This window comes from Myotis brandtii, unplaced genomic scaffold (assembly GCF_000412655.1).
Source record: "Myotis brandtii unplaced genomic scaffold, ASM41265v1 scaffold112, whole genome shotgun sequence".
Classification (NCBI taxonomy): Eukaryota; Metazoa; Chordata; class Mammalia; order Chiroptera; family Vespertilionidae; genus Myotis; species Myotis brandtii.
The window spans coordinates 15,555,850-15,575,420 of record NW_005353838.1 but is presented as its reverse complement, the minus strand read 5'-3'; the positions used below and the strand labels follow the sequence as shown (position 1 = coordinate 15,575,420).

At 51.5% G+C, this 19,571-nt stretch overlaps 1 protein-coding gene across 10 annotated transcripts in view; it reads right to left on the bottom strand.

The window, feature by feature from the left end:
• HDAC4 (histone deacetylase 4) overlaps positions 1-19,571 on the bottom strand; it is a 202,532-nt gene that overhangs the window by 52,199 nt on the left and 130,762 nt on the right. For 7 of the 10 annotated variants that reach the window (XM_014546907.1, XM_014546900.1, XM_005857710.2 and 4 more), the window contains 6 exons: positions 17,344-17,465; positions 10,938-11,069; positions 8,545-8,657; positions 4,675-4,791; positions 4,392-4,590; positions 1,090-1,328 (listed from right to left, as the gene is read on the bottom strand). In XM_014546907.1, coding sequence (XP_014402393.1) covers positions 1,090-1,328; positions 4,392-4,590; positions 4,675-4,791; positions 8,545-8,657; positions 10,938-11,069; positions 17,344-17,465 — 922 coding nt within the window. The remainder of the gene's footprint in view (positions 1-1,089; positions 1,329-4,391; positions 4,591-4,674; positions 4,792-8,544; positions 8,658-10,937; positions 11,070-17,343; positions 17,466-19,571) is intronic. The other 3 variants (XM_014546917.1, XM_005857713.2, XM_005857715.2) reach the window with 1 other exon arrangement.

Here is a 19,571-nt window from a genome sequence, read left to right as displayed (position 1 = left end):
CGTGTGGGCTTTTCTGTCTGGCTTCTCTCACTCAGCACCATGTTTTCAGGGCTGAGTGATACACCATGGCCTGTCTGTGCCCATTCTGTTTGACTGTCATCTGGGCTGTCCTGCTGTTGGTGTGCAAGCCCTTGTTTAGACCTATGTTGTCAACTCTCTTGGTACAGGCCTAGCAGTGGGCCTGCTGGGTCCCATGGTAACTCTGTTAACCTTTTGAGGAAATGCTGGACAGGTTCATCTCATTCTTTACTATTAAAAGATGCTTTCTTTCAAATGTTGGTATTTGAAAAACGTTACTCGAAGTTGCTCTTTTCCTATTTTACTCACTAGAGAGCAACACCACCCTTTCCCACCACTTCCTGCTGAGAGTGGCGTCGCCGTAACTCTAGGGACTGTGCAGGTGTGCAGGCCTCTGTGAGCTGGCCTGGGTGTAGCCCTCTAGAGGATGTTATTCCAATGGACAAGTATACTGCAAGGGTAGAGTCATCCAGACATGTGCTTCTGGGGACTTCAGGCCACTGTAAAGTTGGGGACTTCCTGTTTTGTGTTTGCTTAAAGATAAATATGCTTGAGAAAAAAGTCTTGCCTGGCTGGCACGGCTAAGTGGTTGAGCATCAATCTATGGACTAGGAGGTCACGGTTCAATTCCCTATCAGGGCATATGCCCAGGTTGTAGGCTCGATCCCCAGTGTGGGGAGTGCAGGAGGCAGCCAATTAATAATTCTCTCATCATTGATGTTTCTATTTCTTTCTCTCTTCCTCTCTGAAATCAATACAAACATATTTAAAAAGAAAAAAGTGTTGGCTGAGTAGAATTTACCATGCAGTGATGCGAACACTTCACATGCATAACACTGACCAGGGACTCGGGAACTGGCCCTGCCCACTCCAGTCATCCCCCCGCACGGGTAATTCCCCCAAGTTCCAGCTGCACACAAGCCCGTCCTTGCCGAGCGTGGGGAAGCCTGAGACCCACTATTTCTCCTGTGGCCCTCGGCCGTTCAAGGTCAGAAGGGGCAGCTGCCAGATGGCAAAGCTGAGGAAAGAGCTAACAGACGTGAGGCCGTGGAGCGCACGGCACAGACCCACCTTGTTCATATGCAGCTGCTGCTGCTGAAACTGTTGCTTGTGTTTCTCCAGAAACTGCTGGTGCTGCTGCTGGATGACCAGGTGCTGCAGGGCCTGGGCGTTTTGGGGCAGCGGTGCCGACTGCGTGCGCCCCAGTGGGCGGTGCTGCCTCAGCTTGTGGATGGAGGGGGACACCCGGTCTGCGCCAACCAGAGACTGTGTGTGCAGGGGCAGGGCGCCCAGGCCTGAAAGATACCAGTCTGAAGATAACATGGAGGAAAATAGCAGAGGGGAAGAGGAAGAAGAGAGGAGGGGAGAGAGCTGTTGAGTGAATGACAGAGACACCGTGAGCTGCAGCCGCCAGCCTAGGCGCCTCCTCCCTGGAGCCCAGCGGGTGTGACTCCAGGCACACACCGAGCATCCTGAGCTGTCACTTGGAGAGTACTGTCTCTGACACCCAGGTTAATGCCATCAACAGGCGTTCTGTGCAACAGGCTTCAGAACAGCTTGCCCTGCCAGAGAGGCAGTTTCACAGGTACGAACGCTCCCTCAGAAGGTTCTGATCTGAAGAGCACTGTGGGCAATAAGAGTACCACATGCTGAGCCGAGGAAGGCCATAGTAGCCCTTCCCTGTCACAGAAACTAAGTGTGAGAGAAATAAACTGTCCTCAGGGGTCAAGTTCTTTTAAGGGTCTCTTAAAATACTGATTTCATGCACAAAGGGGGCATTAACATTTACAATCCTGATGGATATGGTCAAAACCTCTTTCTACAAATTTCTACAAGGATTTGCCAACGCCCAGGCCCACTGGCTGCACAGGAGGGTGCTGCGCCCACATCTGCACCTGAGCTAAGTGTTCAGATCCAGAGTCTGAGCTGACAGGACACATCTGGCTGTGTCTGCACTTGAATCTCAGTTTAAATTGCAACCTCTCTTGTGAACCAGGAAGTTTAATATTTTTCCTTCTGTAGGCTTTTCCTCCATCTGGTCTTTCTTTTGCAAATTGCTGTTTAGGTCATTGACCATTTTTCCAAGGTTCTATGGGCAAAAAGGTCTAACAAACCCCTTCCCCTGCAACCTGGGTATGTCCCCCTGGCAACCTGAGGTAAACAAACACTAAACATTGCTCAGGCTGAAAATGACCCTGGGTCAAGGATGTCCGACTGGGAGAAATGGTAAATGAATTGAGCACACCAGCTCCTGCTGCCCTGTGAGTGACCAGAAGGCTAGAATAACCTACCAGGTACCCACACCTGCTCCTCTACTGGGCCTTCTTCCCACCTATTCACCTGCCGAGTCCCACCTCAGGTCTTAAGCAACGATGCTCATTTCCAGGAAGCCTTCCCTGAAGCTCACCTGCCCCAGCACCCAGCCTCCTGCACACACCCAACTACCAAGCTCTGGGGCCTGTCTCCCAGGGCCTGGCCAGTAGGACACACTGGTCTGAAGGTTTGGTTCGCCGGCCACTCGGTCACTGTGCTCAGCTGGGTGGCCAGACCAGGCAGTGCCCACGGTTCTGTGTGGAGCTGCAGAAACAAGCCAGGACTCTGCAAACAGTTCCCTTCTCACCTGGAAATGAACCCGATTTCTATGCGCTGCCCTGGCTAGCTGCTCAAACTCAGCCTCTGGGAATACTGGGACTTTGCGCTTTCCAAGAGTAATGACACTGTGTGCAGAGTGCCTAATAATTGAAAACATACGAGCCATAGGGCCTGCGGGGAAGGGGACACAGCGCCCGAGACCCTCCACCTTGCTTGCTCTCTGACCCAGCCAGCCACTCCTCCCACACGGGCCTGTTTCCAGAGCACTTGTGAGTGGAGCTGGTATAACTTGGTCAGTCTGTCCAACGAGATCATCAGCAAGCAGATAGGTCTGTGGGCCGTCCACTTGGGGGAACTCAGATACACTGACATAGGAAACTTGCAGTGAGAACTCCTGGGTCCTGCTCAGACACAGCCACCTCAGACACCATGGCTCTCACTGGGCTCAGTCACAGGGATATTTACTATGCCTATGCTATCTACTAGGCATTGCAGACTGTGTGGGTGCCGGGAGAGAGAGGATGGCAGAGCTGTAGGAACATGCAAGGTCTGGGCTCCAGGAAGGAGGCAGGACAGACACAGTGTCCATGGAAGCTGACATAGAATGAGCACATGGGAGCAGGACAGGGGCACAGGAGCTGGCCTCATGGAAAAAGGGGTTTTGGGAAAAGGACAGGGCTTCCAGAATCACCCTGTAGGCCAGTCAGCGAGGAGTAAAACTGGCTAGTTGATGAGCTGTGTGGGAGGAAGAGGCCCAGAGGCCTGGCACAGCGTATCTCCAGCTCAGAGCTGGGGCCTCACTGCAGCCAGCCGCCCAGAGCTTTCTGTGCCATGGAAATGGTCCAGGTTGCCCTGCACCAGCAGCCATAGGAACATTCGCTATGCCTCACAGGTGACTGAGTGCTTTTAACTTTCAATTTCAATGTTAATAGCCACATGTGGCCAGTGCTCCTGCACTGGACAGCACTGTGCTGCACAACGGGGGGACTTCCTGGGCCCTGATGGAAACCTGATGGCAGCTAGAGGACAGGATGGAAAAGCAGGAAAGCAGTCAGGAGGCGACTTCCCACAGGGCCCAGGGGTCCTGGAAGGACACGACCCGAGCCCAGACCAGCCAGTGACTCTAAGGAACCAAGTGCTCGAGAGGGACAAACAAGCATAAAACAGGACCACCAAACCAAACCCCCATCTGGACCCGCATGCGCCACATTTGGACTCTGAGGCCTGCAGGCACCTGCATTTCCCACTGAGGTTGGGGGTCAGAGATTTGGAGGTGAAGCTCTAATGTTGCTGTAGATTTTACTTCTGAACAGAGAGAGAGATTCGAGAAGGCAGAAATGAAACTGAGGACGGTTTCCAGATGAGGACGGGCGACCGCAGCCCCCACACGTCTGGCGATCCTTAGTGACTCTGTACACCATCACTGCTATGAAGAATCCATCACAGATTTCCCACTTTTTCCTAAATACAACTGTCCTTTAGATGGGGCACCATTTTAATAAAAATTTACTGCTGATAGAAATTGACTGTCCTTCCAAGTCAGGTCTTTCTGCCACTTGCTTAGCTTGACCCAGAGGAAGACGCAAACCAGAAGAGCCTCAACCTCCTCTTGAGAGGGCAGGACCTGTAAGTGGCATGTCGTCCACCCAGTTCTGTGAGGGAGACATGGTGCATCATGTCAAATGCTCGGACGTGGGGGAAGTGAGGGAAACACAGGGTGGAACAGGCCTCCTTGCCGGTTCTGTGAGCTGGCAAGGCCTGATGCCGTGCAGAGCGCTCACCTGTGACGAGGGGCGTCTGTGTGGGTGGCTGCTCCAGTAAGACCATGTGCTGCAGGAGAGGGTTGTGAGCTGCCCCGCCGTCCCGCTCCAGGGGCGCCGTGCTCAGGTAGGGCGTGAGGTGGGTGCCAGGAAAGAGGGAGAGCCGCTGTTGCAGGGCTGGGAGAGCCAGTCTCTCGGCTTCCTGCTGGCCTGCCGCCCCCTGGAGAGGCACAACTGGTAACGTCCAGGCTACGTGCCTGTGACAGCTGCCCCGCACCACACAGACCCTTGGAAGCCTACTTACAGCAGAAGGGCCGGTGGCAGGAAGTCCCAGTGTGATGTTGGGCAAGGATGGCGATGTGTAGAGGGGAAGTGGGGCCACGGAGCCTTCCCGAGTCACCAGTCTGTGTGCCAAGCTGGTCTGGGGACAGAACACAGGATGACCATCACACAGAGTCTGCTCTGGCCAAGTGTGGGCAACCACACCAAGGGGAAGGACAACAGAAAACACTTCTGGGCAGATCATGCCCAGAATATAAAGATGAATTAACAGATTAGAGCATGTAGGTGAGTGTAACATTTCAGAGCAGGCGGCAAGCATAAAAACATAGATTCATGATCCACCAAATTCTCATTTTTATTCAAATTGCTTACTCATGGTAAAACTACAAGAAGAAAACCTAGGAAAATGTATTTTAAAATATATTCTTAGAGTTGGGAATGTCTTTCTAAACATAACATCAGAGGCAGAAACCAAAGAGGGAACTAAAGATGAAAAAAAACCCTCACATGAAAGGGAAAAAATGGTGATGACAATAGTAGCAAAGTACAGGACAAAGGTTAATATATAGAGAGCTCACAAATCAAAAGCAGGCTCGTTTACACATGGGGCACCAGTTTGGCAGAGGCTTGCGGTTACTTGGAATCTTGTTTGTGATGTGATGTTAAGTTAGAAAAACAAGTTACAAAATCTTACACTTTTTAAAAAGAAGACTTGGACTATTTAAGTGTACAGCAAAAGTGAGGACTAGAAGGGCAGTCAGAAAAGGGTGAGCAGTGAGCAGTCTGCAAGGAGTTGAAGTACTGAGATATTTAACATCTTCTGCTTCTAGAATAAACCTTCTTTGATAAAAAACATATTCACCAGCACATCCCTGCACAGCAAATGTGCGCTGAGCCAATGAGCAAACCACCAATAGGTGACTTTGCCATGGGGCACGAAGGTGGGGGTGGCAGAAGTCTGCAAGATGAAAAATAACGTGAGGATGAACATCCTGACTTCCTCCCATCCTTCCCAAAGTGAACAACATAATCAAGGATGAGAACCATTTCACTTCCAGGGGAAAAGCTGTGGACTGAAAGCTGTTACACATTACTACAGATAGTGGTCACTGTCTGCAGCCCTGCCAGCCTGCAGGGACAAGTGCCCACTCTCAGAGTGAACATCTCTGCCTTGCAGATTCCCCAGGTGGCTATGTTGATGGTGTCATATTTTGATGTCATCAAGAAACATACACTTTGTTTCTGTGCTAAAGGCAGAACAGGATGGAACGGCTTTCCTCACGGGGAAGGAAACAGCACGTCTTGTTCCGGAGACTGGCTGCAGCTACCTGTACAGCTACCTGTAGTCACTCATGTAGTCAATGGCACAGTAATGATGAAAGGACAACTGTGAAAGCGCTCTTCCCACACAAAGCAATTTTGTTAGAAGTAAAATACTAACAAGCTATGTTTTAGGGAACATGATTGCGACTGCCAAGGAAACCATGGTTCCACTGAACTGAGATTCTCCAAGAACGAAGAGATGTTCTATTGTTTCCAAGGTTGTAACTTCCTCTTTATAACCAAGGCTATTTTTTTTAACCTAAGTTATTTTTAGAAATAAAGCTGCCTCAGAATTACTTGGTAGGCTGACTTGCCCGCATTTTCAGTGTCAATGTCTCTGTCAGCTTCTCAGTTCTGCATACGTCCAGGGTTGGGGTCAGAGTGCCTGTGGCACCACCCTGCCAGCCACACCCCAATCATGGGCACACCCTAGTCACAGGCGTGCCTCAATCACATCTAGCCTTCTGAACTAGACGGAGCCGCTGTCTGTGGCACGGGGAGCCCTGCATCCTCTGTATAAAGGGGGACAGGGTATAGTGAGGCTGAGCTCCACGCCGTCCAGGGGTCCCTTGCCTCCCTCCCACACAAGGATCCTACACAGCCTCTGAACTGGGAAGCCTCTGTGCCTCTCAGGGAACTGTCCAATCCTCAAAAAGGACACCTACATACCCTCACATTTTCTAAGACTACCCTGCCAGTCCTCTTAACATTTCTTGTGAACCCCCCTACATCTTCTATTAATTTGCACTAGCTTAATTTACATTAACGTGTGATTTGGAAAAATTAACACATACTTTAAACCAGAACCATGTAAACTCACCCAAATAAGGCATCCCTACAAGATGAAGCATTAGGTACATACCTACCCACCTTTAATAACAATCAGGGCCCAGGATCGCTATTGCCCACATGATGATCCTGACATCTTGTTCCGGAAGCAATTTCTAGGCTGAGTTCTACGCAACTTCAGGCCACACTGAGCTATGACCTGAACACCCAGGAGGACTGTCAAAATGTTCTATAATCTAAATAAGCACTTAAACAGGTAGGTTGAAAAGAAAAGGTCATAAAAGAAGGAGATGTATAAGAGAAAAAGATGAGAAAATGGGGATTAAGCAAATTAAACAGTAATCTTAGTTTCCAAAAATCTGCTTATCGACAGTGTCTAGAACTCTGTCAGCCCTTTGGAAGGGCTGGATTCATTTCTATTTAAGGAGGAAAGTAAAAAGCTATGTCTAATAAAGTATGGCCTCCTGTCAGTTAGAACTGAGAACACAGAACCCACTCAGTAGAGCTGTCTGGGCACGAAGCAGACGGTGTTTCTGGCTCAGTTTGCCAGACACTCAATGCCGAGGAGGTTCCCCACATGGATCCCCGCCCACATCCCCACTCAGCAAGTGCAAAGTTCTCTGCTCAAGACTGGCCCAATCGACTCCCTCTCCCCACCAGCATGAGGAGCCGGGGAGAAGCAGGCCCTTGGCTGGACCCTCGCCCTAGGTCCCGAGCCTGAACAGGGCTGGGGCAAGATAGGCGCTCCAGAGACTTGGGGGATAAATGGAGGGAAATGAATGTAAGAGCGGAGGTCCTGGAACCTACTGCTGGAAAGTCGCTCCAACTCAGGTCTGGTCAAGGGAACGGCATGACCTGCAGCTGGCCCTGGGGCCCTCCACCTGGCTGAAGAAGCCATCCACCTCTTCTCCTAGGAGGCCCCTCTTCCCTCTCCGCCAACCCCTGCATCTGATGTTCCCTCTAAGTGATCCCAGAACCCTCTCTGTATCCAATCCGTGATGCTGACACCCTAACCACCTCCCAGTGTGGCTCCAGCGTTCCTGACACAAGTACATGTGCCTTGTTCGCCAACATTTTAAGCTGTGTATCTCTCAATACACAACAAGTATTTTTGTTGTTAATACTCACCCGAGGATATTTTTCCATTGATTTTTAGAGAGAGTGGAAGGGAGGGGGAGAGACAGATAGAGGAAACATCGATGTGAGAGAGATTCATCGACTGGTTGCCTTCTGCGTGCATCCCGACCAGGACCGGGGATTAAGCCTGCAACCAAGGTATGTGCCCTTGACCGGAATTAAACCTGGGACTCTTCAGTCTGCAGGTTGATGCTCTATCCACTGAGCCAAACTGGCTAGAGCCACAAGTATTTTCATTCCCATCCAGCCAGGATTCCAATGGGCTCCTGTTCCCAACCAGCACACAGAGCCCTGTGCCATGAGGTTACGGGCAGCTGGCACCATTGGCATGTGGTTCATGTGGAGGATGGATCTAATGTGTTCTGAAGATCCCAGGAGGAAAGAGGGGGTGCGGAAATGTTCTTTGACCATGACTCTCGTATTGGGAACTCCTGAGTCCTATGTAAAGGAGGTCGAGTGATGAGTGGCAGACAATGAAGTCCACACCAGTGCTCTGCAGGCTGCCTCGCTCCTCAGTTTCCCTCACCACGACCTGGACAGTCAAGTGTGAAGGACAACTGTAAGATGCAGTCACCTCAAGCAAATCAGCTCTTTGAACCTGCCTCAGGGCCGGCAGGAAACAAACAGAAAGCGGGACACTGACCTCGGCTGGGATGCTGGGGACGGAGGGCGCGATCCCATTCTCCGTGCTGATGCTCCCAGAGCTGTTGTTGGGCGAGCTGGGTGCGGAGCCGGGAGCACTGCTGCATGCAGAGTCTGTAGTGGAAAGACATGCCGTCAGCCATACTTGGCTCAAGTCCCAGGAAAGTCATGGGACTCACCTATTGACTGGGGCCTGAGCTGCTGCTCACCAGCTTGTGGACAAACTCCAGCAGGAGAGAACATGACCAGGGTCGCCAAACAGCACTGTGCAGCCCACTCCCCATTTTTAGCTTTGCTAACCTTTCAGTTCTGTGGACGCCACAGCTGAGACTTTTGAGCTGTACACATTATCAATTTTATTTCTCTTTTGCATTTTCAGATGATCTTAAAGACCAGAAAGACAAGCCCTTGGACACTAACTAATATTCTAAACAAAAGGCCAGGAAACACACAAGCCCAATGACTGAGAGCAGGGAAAGGTTACTTGCGGTCACTAGGAAAGCCATGCACCATTAGTGTCCACTTTGAACACCTCCTCTCATCCTTCCTGAGTTACATCGAGGTCCAGGGAAAGTAGAGCTTGTAGTTTCTGCGACTGATCTGGGTTATGTGGAAACACATACTACAGCTTGTATGAGTAACTGTGAAGGTACAGTGGCTGCACGCTGCTCGTGGGAAGAGGGCTCCATTCGCTGCTGCTGTGACAGAGGAGAGGAAGGTGTTCTGTCTAGTTGGCCTTCTGAGTTCCAGGGGAGCGGCCATGAACACAGAACTTGCTTTCTCTGCCCCAACCTATGACCATGGCCACCACCAGGTCCTGTCTGCTGGGAAGTCAGCTCTGCTCAGAGCATGGGCCCCTCTAGCCACTGGGGCCGTGCTGCCTAGGACACCTGCACCTGTCCCTCAAGCTTTTTCTGGCCTGTGCAGCTTCCCTCACGTCCTGGCCCAGGTTCCTTTGGGTGCTTTTTCTATGAAACACACTCAGTGTCAATCAGGAGTTGCACACCCAGTCTGCTACTTGTCTCAGAGTGATGGTCTAGTCTCTTGAATTAGATCGATAAAGCTCCTGGGCAGCGAGGACCTGAGTTGTTTTTGTGACCAGCCAGGTCCTGACTCACAGTAGCATCAGCAGTCAGGGCTGACATGACATTCACTCTAATGCTCAGAAAGAAGCCCGGGGACAGTTCCATCTCCCCAACAGTGTGGCTAGAAATAAACGCTGGCCTTAGAGCTGGCCCTGACCAAGGTGCTGCTCAGAGGAAACCAGGCTGTGTCCGTGGGCACACAAGTGCTTTAACATAACGGGATTCTCTAATTCACACAGAAGCGTCAAGCTGGTGAAACCAAGAGGGACTTCAGACAACGTTTCTTCATTTCTTTAAATGAGGCCTCTACACTAGAACAACTAAAGGAAAGACCCCACATTGAAAAAGGAAGACAAAGACAAAAATGGCTCCCCAGATTCTTTTACACTAATCCACAAATATGTGGAGGTAGGCTCTAGGCTGGGTTTCCCCTGGGCTGAGGAACCTCAAGAGCAGCGGGGCAGGGCTCCAGGTACTTATCTCATCCTGAAGGTGTTGGGACTCAGAGTGAGATGTGGCCACTCACATAGGGAGGACCAACGCCGAAGACGCCCTCCTGGTCCCGAGAGCCTTGGTTTTCAATCCAACACTGTACTTGGTGCAAATGCCGCCCCCCCCCCTCCCAATTTCCAGGCTACCTCTAAGCAACTTCTTTGTCCTGTGCTTTTAGGAATGTGGACGTGCGCCCTCATGACATGGTGCACCCCCAGGAAGCGGGGTGTGCCCTCAGGATGAGGGGTGTGCCTTGGGTCAGGGGTGTACCTCGAGGTGGGGTATGTCTTGGATAGGGGATTCACTCTTGTAAGGGGGTGCTCCTGAGGACTGGGGTGCACCAGGGGACCTGGGGTACATCCCTGTGAAAGAATGGGCACTTGGAAAGGGTCTCTGCCCAGTGGGTGTATTCTGCGTCTCCACCACTAGGTGGGATCCAAGAGCAATGCACTCATTATGAGAAAGTGGAGACCTGGAGCTCCCCATTTCTCTTCTGCCTACCTGCTGGCCCCTTGCTGAACCATTTTGATGCTCTAGTGGTTCTAGCATTGGAGCAGGTCAGACACGTGTGACTCCCCACTAACAGGGCAGGATGAGTTAAAACCCCACCTTCAGAGTAACCTCAATCTGAATTCCTGCAGACCTCTCCTGCCCTGTTAGCTTTGTTGTGCTCCCTGTGCCTAGTGACTAATGCCGGAGCAGGGACAGGTGTGCAGGGTGGGCTTCAGCCTCAGAGGTGCTAAAGAAAGAGCCTCATGGAGAAGGTGGTGCTGGGATGGTGGGCAGGCAGTGGGGTTTAAACTCTCTTCTAACATACCTGTGACATCCAAGGGACGCTTTTTTAGAGCAGTGACCACAGGCCCATCTTTCCTGCGCAACAGAGGGCTGCTCCGTCTCTCAGCCACTTTCTGCTTTAGCCGGGACCGTAATTTCAGATTGGGTTCTGAAGCTGCATGAAAAGGAGACGTGATTACAGCCAGACAGACACAACCTGGGTCAGGGTTATTTTGTGGTGGTTTAAAAATATGCACACTGGGTAAATATTTGCTTAATAGCTGAGTGAAGGCACTATCCTGAGGCCTGTGGGCAGAGTATTTTGAATCATTCAAACAGCGAGTAAAACACATTTGATGCCTTTGGCTACATTTCTTCACATATAGGATTATAAACTTGTGTCAGTGGTGTCATCAAAAATAATGCTGTGCCCTGACCGGTTTGGCTCAGTGGATAGAGCGCCGGCCTGCGGACTGAAGGGTCCCAGGTTCGATTCCAGTCAAGGGCATGTACCTTGGTTGCGGGCACATCCCCAGTAGGGGGTGTGCAGAAGGCAACTGATCGATGTGTCTCTCTCATCGATGTTTCTAACTCTCTATCCCTCTCCCTTCCTCTCTGTAAAAAATCAATAAAATATATTAAATAAAAATAAAAAAAATAATGCTGTAACTGTGCCTTACCAGCAGAGGGGAAGAAAACTGAGAACTGGGCATTTTGGGGCTTTGTCCCATGGGCATTATTTTGACCTTACACACTTTCCTGCTTACCTGCCACGTATCACAAACCCAGAAGCAAGCTTCCTGCTGGAGCACCTGTGTCCTCTGTGAAGGGCACTAACACCAACCCCACTGGGATGAGGGTTAACCAAGCCAGGTCTCAACATCCTAGTTCATCTGAACACAGGGAACAGGTGTTTTGGCTTGGTTTGGTTTTTATTCATAGCTCTGCTTGTGTGGACGGAGCTATTTGCAAACCTGGGACTCTAAGCCCATGGTGGTTCCTAAGTCTTCTGTACCTAGAACCCAGGCCACCCCCTGACCAATCAGGTATTAATTGTTGCGGCCAAAGGTAAACTGAGTGGGGGTTGGGGGGGGTGAAAGGATTAAGGAAAAGACAGACAAGAGAATGAAAGCTGGGTCTCGGTGGGACGCTGCTCCCTGATGAGGAGACAGCGCCAGCGCCCACAAGCCGTGTCTTTATTTTATAGCAGATGCCACGAGGCAAAGTAGGGGCATGATCACGTTGTTTACAGTATTCTCGTGATCTCCAACCTCACTCAACTATATGCACCTGAACTCTACCACAAGGCACGTGGGACCACGTGTTTGGACCGTAGGTTCAAGCTTACAACCATAACTGTCGGCTATAATTGTGCTGGGTGGGCCCTGCCCTCCAGCTGGGACTTGCACGTGGCAATGAGAGGACCCTGTCCTTTCATTAGTCCGAGGTTTGAACCTAGCCAAAACACCGTAACTGCGCCCCACAATTAATCTTTATATACTCACATGGAATGGTGCCTCCATTATAAGATTAACTGAAAAATTGAGTTACAGGACAAAATGCAGAGCAGGTATTTTAACAAAAAGACAGCTATATACACCACACACCCACACCCACACACACCCAACACACAGGCTCTAAACTGTCTGCAGATAACAAACTATTGGCAGTAGCTGCCTTGGGAAATAAGACTCGGGGTGCGTACTTTTGTGTGTTAATTTAATATAAGCATGCTTTACTTATGTAATATTTCATTTAAAAAAATGTACTCTATGTGATGCTTCAAGGTGGTGGGTTTCCTAAACCCCCTGCCCTACTCAACTGGGCTCAGGGCAGCTTTCCCACTGAACAGTGAAACCTGCAGATTTGAAAAGATCAGCACAAGAGCTCACTGGGCACTTTTCATACTGAAAGGAGGTCAAGTCTGACAGGTGTGGGTTTGAAGGCTGAACACAGAACAAGGTGTGAGCCACTTTCCCAGTGTACAAGCTGCCTAGTATTGAACAACACTCGCTATCCCTAAGAGTTTCTTTGGAAAAGCACAACAAAGTCTTCTTTAAAACCCCCTGAACACACTCATGCCCATTTTTTAAGAGCACTATTGCTCCATTTTCAAGATGGGCAAATGCGCCTGGTGGGGTCATCTGCCCACGTCACCCGGTGAGGGCACGGCTGACTGTGGAGCTCTTCCTCTCCCAGCAAGGCAGCTTCAGCCAGTGACAGAGGAAAACCCATCGGGCTTCCCATGGCAGCAGTCAACTGATACTTCTCGTGAGCCACTGCGAACGGGGCCATCCATGTGGGGAGGTGCAGAGCTGGATGAACGTTTTAGAAGGAGGAGCAGGAACCTGGGTTGCAGTAGTGAATCCAGGCTAGAAGCCAAGTTGTGGGCCTGCTGCCGGGCCCATCATGGTGCAGGGACCATTGGGAGCACAGGCTCCTTTCCCAGGCGGGCCTTTCTCACTGCAACAATTCTCCACGAGGCTGAGGAAAGCCTGGGATTTGCTTTGTACAACAAACGGGGAAGACAGCATGCCCATGCCAACCAGCTGGTCTCCTGCTGGGGAGAGTGGCCACTGTGTTGGAGAGCCAGGTGGGGTCCTGAACAAACAGGCTCCATGCAGCGCAAAACTGTGCTGAGGTCCCAGAGTCATGGACAACGTGGGAAAAGGGTTGTGGTGGGATGACAACAGATTGTTTTGTGGTTCTGGTCTTTTTCATCAATCGGAAGTCACATTTACAAGTCTTTATGAAACAACTAGAGGCCCGGTGCACGGATTTATGCACTGGTGGGGTCCCCAGCCCTGGCCTGTGGGGATCAAGCTGAAACGAGCTCTTTGACATCCCCTGAGGGGTCCCGGATTGCGAGAGGGCGCAGGCCAGGCTGAGGGACCCCACCATATATGAATCCGTGCGTGTACCAGGCCTTTAGCATGCATATAAGATCTTTGGTTAATCTCTTCCCGCCCTCCCCCTTCCCGTCATCAGTCTGTTCCATGTTTCCATGCCGGTGGTTTCCGCTCCTGAGTTGAGCATCTGCCCCCATGGTGGTCAGTGGGCATATAGCTACTGGTTGGCTGGTCGAATGGTCGGCCTGTTGCTTAGACTTCTATATATACTAGAGGCCCAGTGCATGAAATTCATGCACTGGGGGGGGGGGGGTCCTTCAGCCCAGCCTGCACCCTCTCCAATCTGGGACCCCTCGGGGGATGTCCGACTATTGGGCATCACTCTCACAATCTGGGACTGCTGGCTCCCAACCGCTCGCCTGCCTGCCTGCCTGATTGCCCCTGACCACTTCTGCCCACCAGCCTGATTACCTCCTACCTGATTGTCCCTAACTGCTTCTGCCTGCCAGCCTGATTACCTCCTAACCACTCCCCTGCCAGCCTGATAAATGCCTAACTGCTCCCCTGCTGGCCCGATTGCCCCCAACTGCCCTCCCCTGCTGGCCCGGTTGCCCCTAAATGCCCTCTCCTGCCAGCCTGGGCCCTCCCCAGCCAGTCATCTTGTGGCTGTGGGCGCTGCCATCTTTGAGGGTGTGGCAGTCAATTAGCATATTCCCTTTTTATTGACTGTGGACACTGCCATATTTGAGGGCGGGGCAGTCAATGAGCATATTCCCTCTTTATTAGATAGATTTTTCAGCAGCTAGTATCTTCAGAAATAGAATGACCAAGATGCTACTGGAGAACAATAACATCCATATGCACCATCACTGTGACAAAACTCTGCTTTTAAAGGGGAAGAGCCTGCTTTCCTCAGTATGAATGTAGAACCAAACGCTGTACTTCATGGAAATCTCAGGTTAAGTCGTTTGCTGCCCCACGGACCAGGTGCTGGGGATGTTGACACTTCTAGGACATCTGTCACTGCTGGACTTGAAGAGGCTCAGAAAACCAGGGTTAGGGCAGCCCCTGAGGCTCCACCCAGAAGACCCAATGGGGGTGGCCACCACTTCACCTGCTCTGTACCCCTGTCTAGAAATGACCCCTCATATTCTGGTTGAAGGTAGAGGACAACTCCTATCAATCACTGGGAAAGGGGCAGGGCTAGAAGATGAAACCTGACATCCCAGTAGAACAAGGTATGCCTTGATGTCCAGACTTCTGGCTGTAAATGCTAGTGTTTCCTTCAGTGAGGTCTTCTCAAGGGGTGTCCAGCGGTTCCCTAGGTTTCTGACTGTGGCATTGAGGAAAGGGCTGAGGGTGAGAAGTCTGGCCGGAATGGGTCACTGGCTGGGGAAAGGATCAAGAGTGCCCTAACAGCTCAGGAAAACACAAGCAGATGCTTGTCACTGGAGGCTACCTGAGGGAGGCATAGGAGGCCAAGAGCTCCCTAGTTATTAGGCAGCTGGGCAGGCAGGGTGCTCCAATTCCCCTGAGGATGCAAATACTCGGACAGATGGATGGGCTTTTCTCTTGAGACAGGACAGGCGAGAGTGTCACCCACAGAAGCCACCAAAGCCCAGGCAGGAGAGCAGGATGTGTGGAGAGCAGTGAGATTGAGGATATATGTTACATGCTCACACACCGTGAGACTGCCTCTTTGAGTCTGTAGGCTGATGCTCTATCCACTGAGCCAAACCGGTCAGGGGAGAGACTGCCTCTTAAGGATGGACAGGTGGGCAAACTGTGTGCAGGGCAACAGAAATTAAAGGTAAAATCATGGGATTATTTAATTGTACATCACACCTGTTAAAGGTGATCATTTTAATTCATCCAAGGCATTTTGTAACTAACATTTCATTTAAAGAGTTTCACATAACTGACTGTTTCCGCAGAAATGTAGATGTAAATTATTTAGAATTAATTAGATGTCCAGTGTTTGAAAGAAGACACCCGTAGGATGACACAGGACATCTCATTGCAAGATCTCATTTAAACATTTTCCCTGAAATCTTCGTATTATTAATATTATTGATGTGCTACTGATGTCTTTTGATAACTGACAGAGCAGTCATTTCTTGATTAAGCTCCCTGGGCACCAAGCACCCTCCGCACAGGAGGCAGGGCCTTGACCTGAGTCTCCCTCCCAGCCCGGTGCCCACCACTCACCATGGACTCCAGCTTTGCAGGTCTGCACTTGGTTAATTACAGCTCCTAAAGGGGCTGTGAAGGGCAATTGGAGGGTGGGCCCCAGACCCTGACAGACACTTCTTTCTGTCCAGCTGGTGGACGCTCTTTTTAGGGGAACTCAAGATCATTCTTGGCAGATGATGAGTGAGAACCACACCTTCAAAGTAAAGAGGAAAGGACAGAAGCCCCACATCCACCTTCAGCTTTAAAGGTTTTACACTTGTTCGCAGGACCCCACCTCTGGCTGGGAGGGGCTCCAACATCTAGTCAAGGCTCTGGGGTCAGCACCAGGGACATGGCCGTACTGCTGTGCCCTTTCCTCTCACACACTTCGACTGCTAGTCAAGTCTCGCTGAGGTTGAGCTTCAACCTCCTTCCCTGCAACTTCCAGCTTTGCATCCTGGTCTGACCCCTCTCTGGGCACAGCTCCACCTACTGAGAGGCCCCACATCTCAGTCTTAGGGTGGGCTGGCAGGTGAGCCCCCACCCCCAATGCCTCATCATTGGGGTAAAAGACCTGGGGTGTGACTGCTTTAAAACATTTCTGTCCCGAATTAACCGAAATCTTCTTGATAACACAAAGTTTGTTTTTACAAAAACACAGCTGCACAGCAGACTATTCCCATTAAGCAGGTGTCCCCACATTACCCACACTGCCCTGTGGCCCAGGCTCTGCTGCTGTTCAGGCCCTGGCCTCCCCGAGACAGAGCTCTGGATGGCCCTCCTGCTCTAGCCCTGCCCTTCCTCAGCCCCAGTGAACTGCCAAGGGCACTCTCATCTTCTTAAATGCCACTGCCTGCTTAAACCACCAATGCTGCAGAAAGTCCAAGAGGCCCGCCACCCTGTTTACATTTGTGACAGAGGTGCTGCTCCCCTCTGGCTTGTTACAAAGGTGCTGCTCAAACTCCTGAGACCTCCCCCTGCAATGTCCCTGACGTCTTTCTCATACAGCTTTTCCCCCAACTCCAGGGCCTCGACCACCCCCACAGCATGGGCTCTGCCCAGAGACAGCACTGAGAGCCAACAATAGAAGACCTCGAGGCCCGTCACAGGAGCAGTTGTGTTCCCACACCCACCAGGGGACACTCTAGGCTGGGACAAAGTACAGCACACCACCAAAAGAAGAGTAAGTTTGCATGTTTACAAATGAGCTTGAGGGTTAAAAAGTAGGTGCACATACATGACGTTCATTGCTTTTGGTATGAATCACACAGGAATACTTAAGAATATTGTTTAAAATGATGCTCTAATAAAGTAGCACCTATTTAAAATAAGCAAGGGCTTCCTGTTAGTGCCAGGTGGACTTGGGGATATGGGGGGTGCAGGTGCAGAGCCCACCCCATCCTCACACCAGCAGACAGGGACACTGACCTGTTTTTCTGAGAGGGAAGTCGTCTTTGGCGTCGTACATGCCCAGGACCGGGTGGTTGTAGGAGGCCGACACACCGCTCTGGGGCGGAGAGCTCTGGTCCAGGGAGCTGTGCTGCGTTTTCCTGGGGATGACATGCAAAGACATGGCTTAGTGAGTGTGGGGCATGGACCCAGTGTAGCCTGGCTCCTTGGAGCAAGCCACACCGAAGTCCAAGACACTGTCCCCATGAATGGTCCCCGCTTTGACATCAGCTCCAGCTCAGCTGACGGTCTCCTGGGCAGACCAGCCTCCTCTCTGGGGCCAGCCTGAAAGGAAACCAAAACCAACACCGACAGAGAGGCAGATCATGTGACCACACCTCCACCGCCGCCTGACCCGGTGCTGAGAAGTCTCTGCCAGGCCACTGCTCTCAGGTGGCTCCTGACTTCGTCTGTACTCTGGCCACCAGGGTCACCACCGACAGAGGGGCTTGTCCTGGGGGGACAGGGCCCAGGGGCAGACAGGTGGGGCTCCAGGTGTAAGAAACCAAAGGTGTGATTGGGAGTGGCTGTAAGGGGAAATGGGAGGGCTTTGGGATGACTGCTGGAGCTGTCTGTGGGTCCTTGAGGGCAGAAGCCACGTGGTACTTCCCTCCAGCAGAGAACCTGCAGCTTTCACCCATGCCTCCACCAGGACACAATCACTGCAGACATTTTCCTTCTGTGGGGAGGGAAAGGCTGCCCTGGAGTTGATCTATACATTTACTTCTTTATGAACAGCCATGCAGAACTCAGAATCCTTAAAATGGCTGGCAGGCAGGCTGCCATAAGGAGGCTCAGGGGAGAGGGAGGCCTCAGAGGGAGGGTGCTGGCTGCCCTCTGGACAACCATTAGCAAGCTCTGTCCTGGTGGAACTGCCAACTGAGTCTTGTGGAAGTACCAGAGGTGTAATGAATTCTGTGAAATTCAAACTGTGTAATCTGCTTAATGACTGAAAACAAATTTGCCAAACTTATTTGGAATTTGTTAGACTATTTATTTGAATACACAGGACTTCTTATCCATGCACCTGCTGCTATTTGAATTAAGAATGTGAGCTTCTAAGTGCTTACAGGTGGATATTTGAATGTTCAAGAGCAAAGCAGTGTAAAGAAGGTGTCTCTTACGGAGACCAGGTCAATGAGCAGGGCTGGTCCATCGAGCGCCTGGCACCAGCCCCGCCAGGCCACGCCCCACTGCTACAGGGACAAAAGTCCATGAGGACGTTCTCATATTCCAGGGGACCACCTGCGACCTGGGCTGGGAGCCTAGGCTGGGACAGGGACACCCATGGGCCAGCTGCAACCTCATCATGGGTCGCCTCTCCTTCAGGCACAAAGCCCTCCTGTTAACCTGCAGTTGTACTAAGACCCCGAAGGCCTCATCCCAGGGACTATCTCCCACAATGTCATCCAAGGTCTGGGGGTTAACACCCTCTACCAAATCAGTTTTACAGTGTATCCTAGGGGCAGCCACTTGCCAGACAGGTGAGCCCCGAAGTCCTGTCCTCTTCCCTTCCTTACTCCCAGCCATTCCTTGTGGACCCCTCCCTAGAAGCCCCTACACTTCCAACCTCACAGCTCCTGCCCGGTCTCTGCCAGAGGCCACCCATTCTCTGCAGCCTCTGGATGCAGGTGATGCACTTTCCCAGCCTGTGGGCTCCATGCTCCCCTCATCCATGAGCCCACCACCATGGCCTCTACTCCTACCCGCCTAGTCTCTCCTAGCCCCACAGTTACCCTAACCCTCCTCCAGGGCCCTGTGGCAGCCATCCAACAACCCTGATGTGCTCAAGCCATGCCTCCCACTCTGACTTGCCTGGGCTCACCTCGCTGACCCTGCTCCTCTTCTGGATAGGTTCCTGGGGCCTCCTCACCCCATGGTCATCTCTTTTAAGCTTATTCGCCAGCTGTCTCAGCCTCCCTCCAGCTATTCCCCTTACAGGTCTATAATCCAGGTTCCTCTCTGTGCCTCCTGGTCCCTGAGCCGAGCCCACCCCACCCCACCCCAGATTCATTACTGCTGCCCCCAGCTCAGCTCCGTGGACACCACCACAGCCATTTCCCAACTGCTACCCTCACTCAGCCAGCATCCACCTGCCACCCCAGCCTAGACAGTGGATCTTTCCCATGACAAAACCTGTGACTATTACTAGTGGAGAGACCACAGGTCAGACTGGTGCTACCAAATGTGGGGTCTCCAAGTGCACT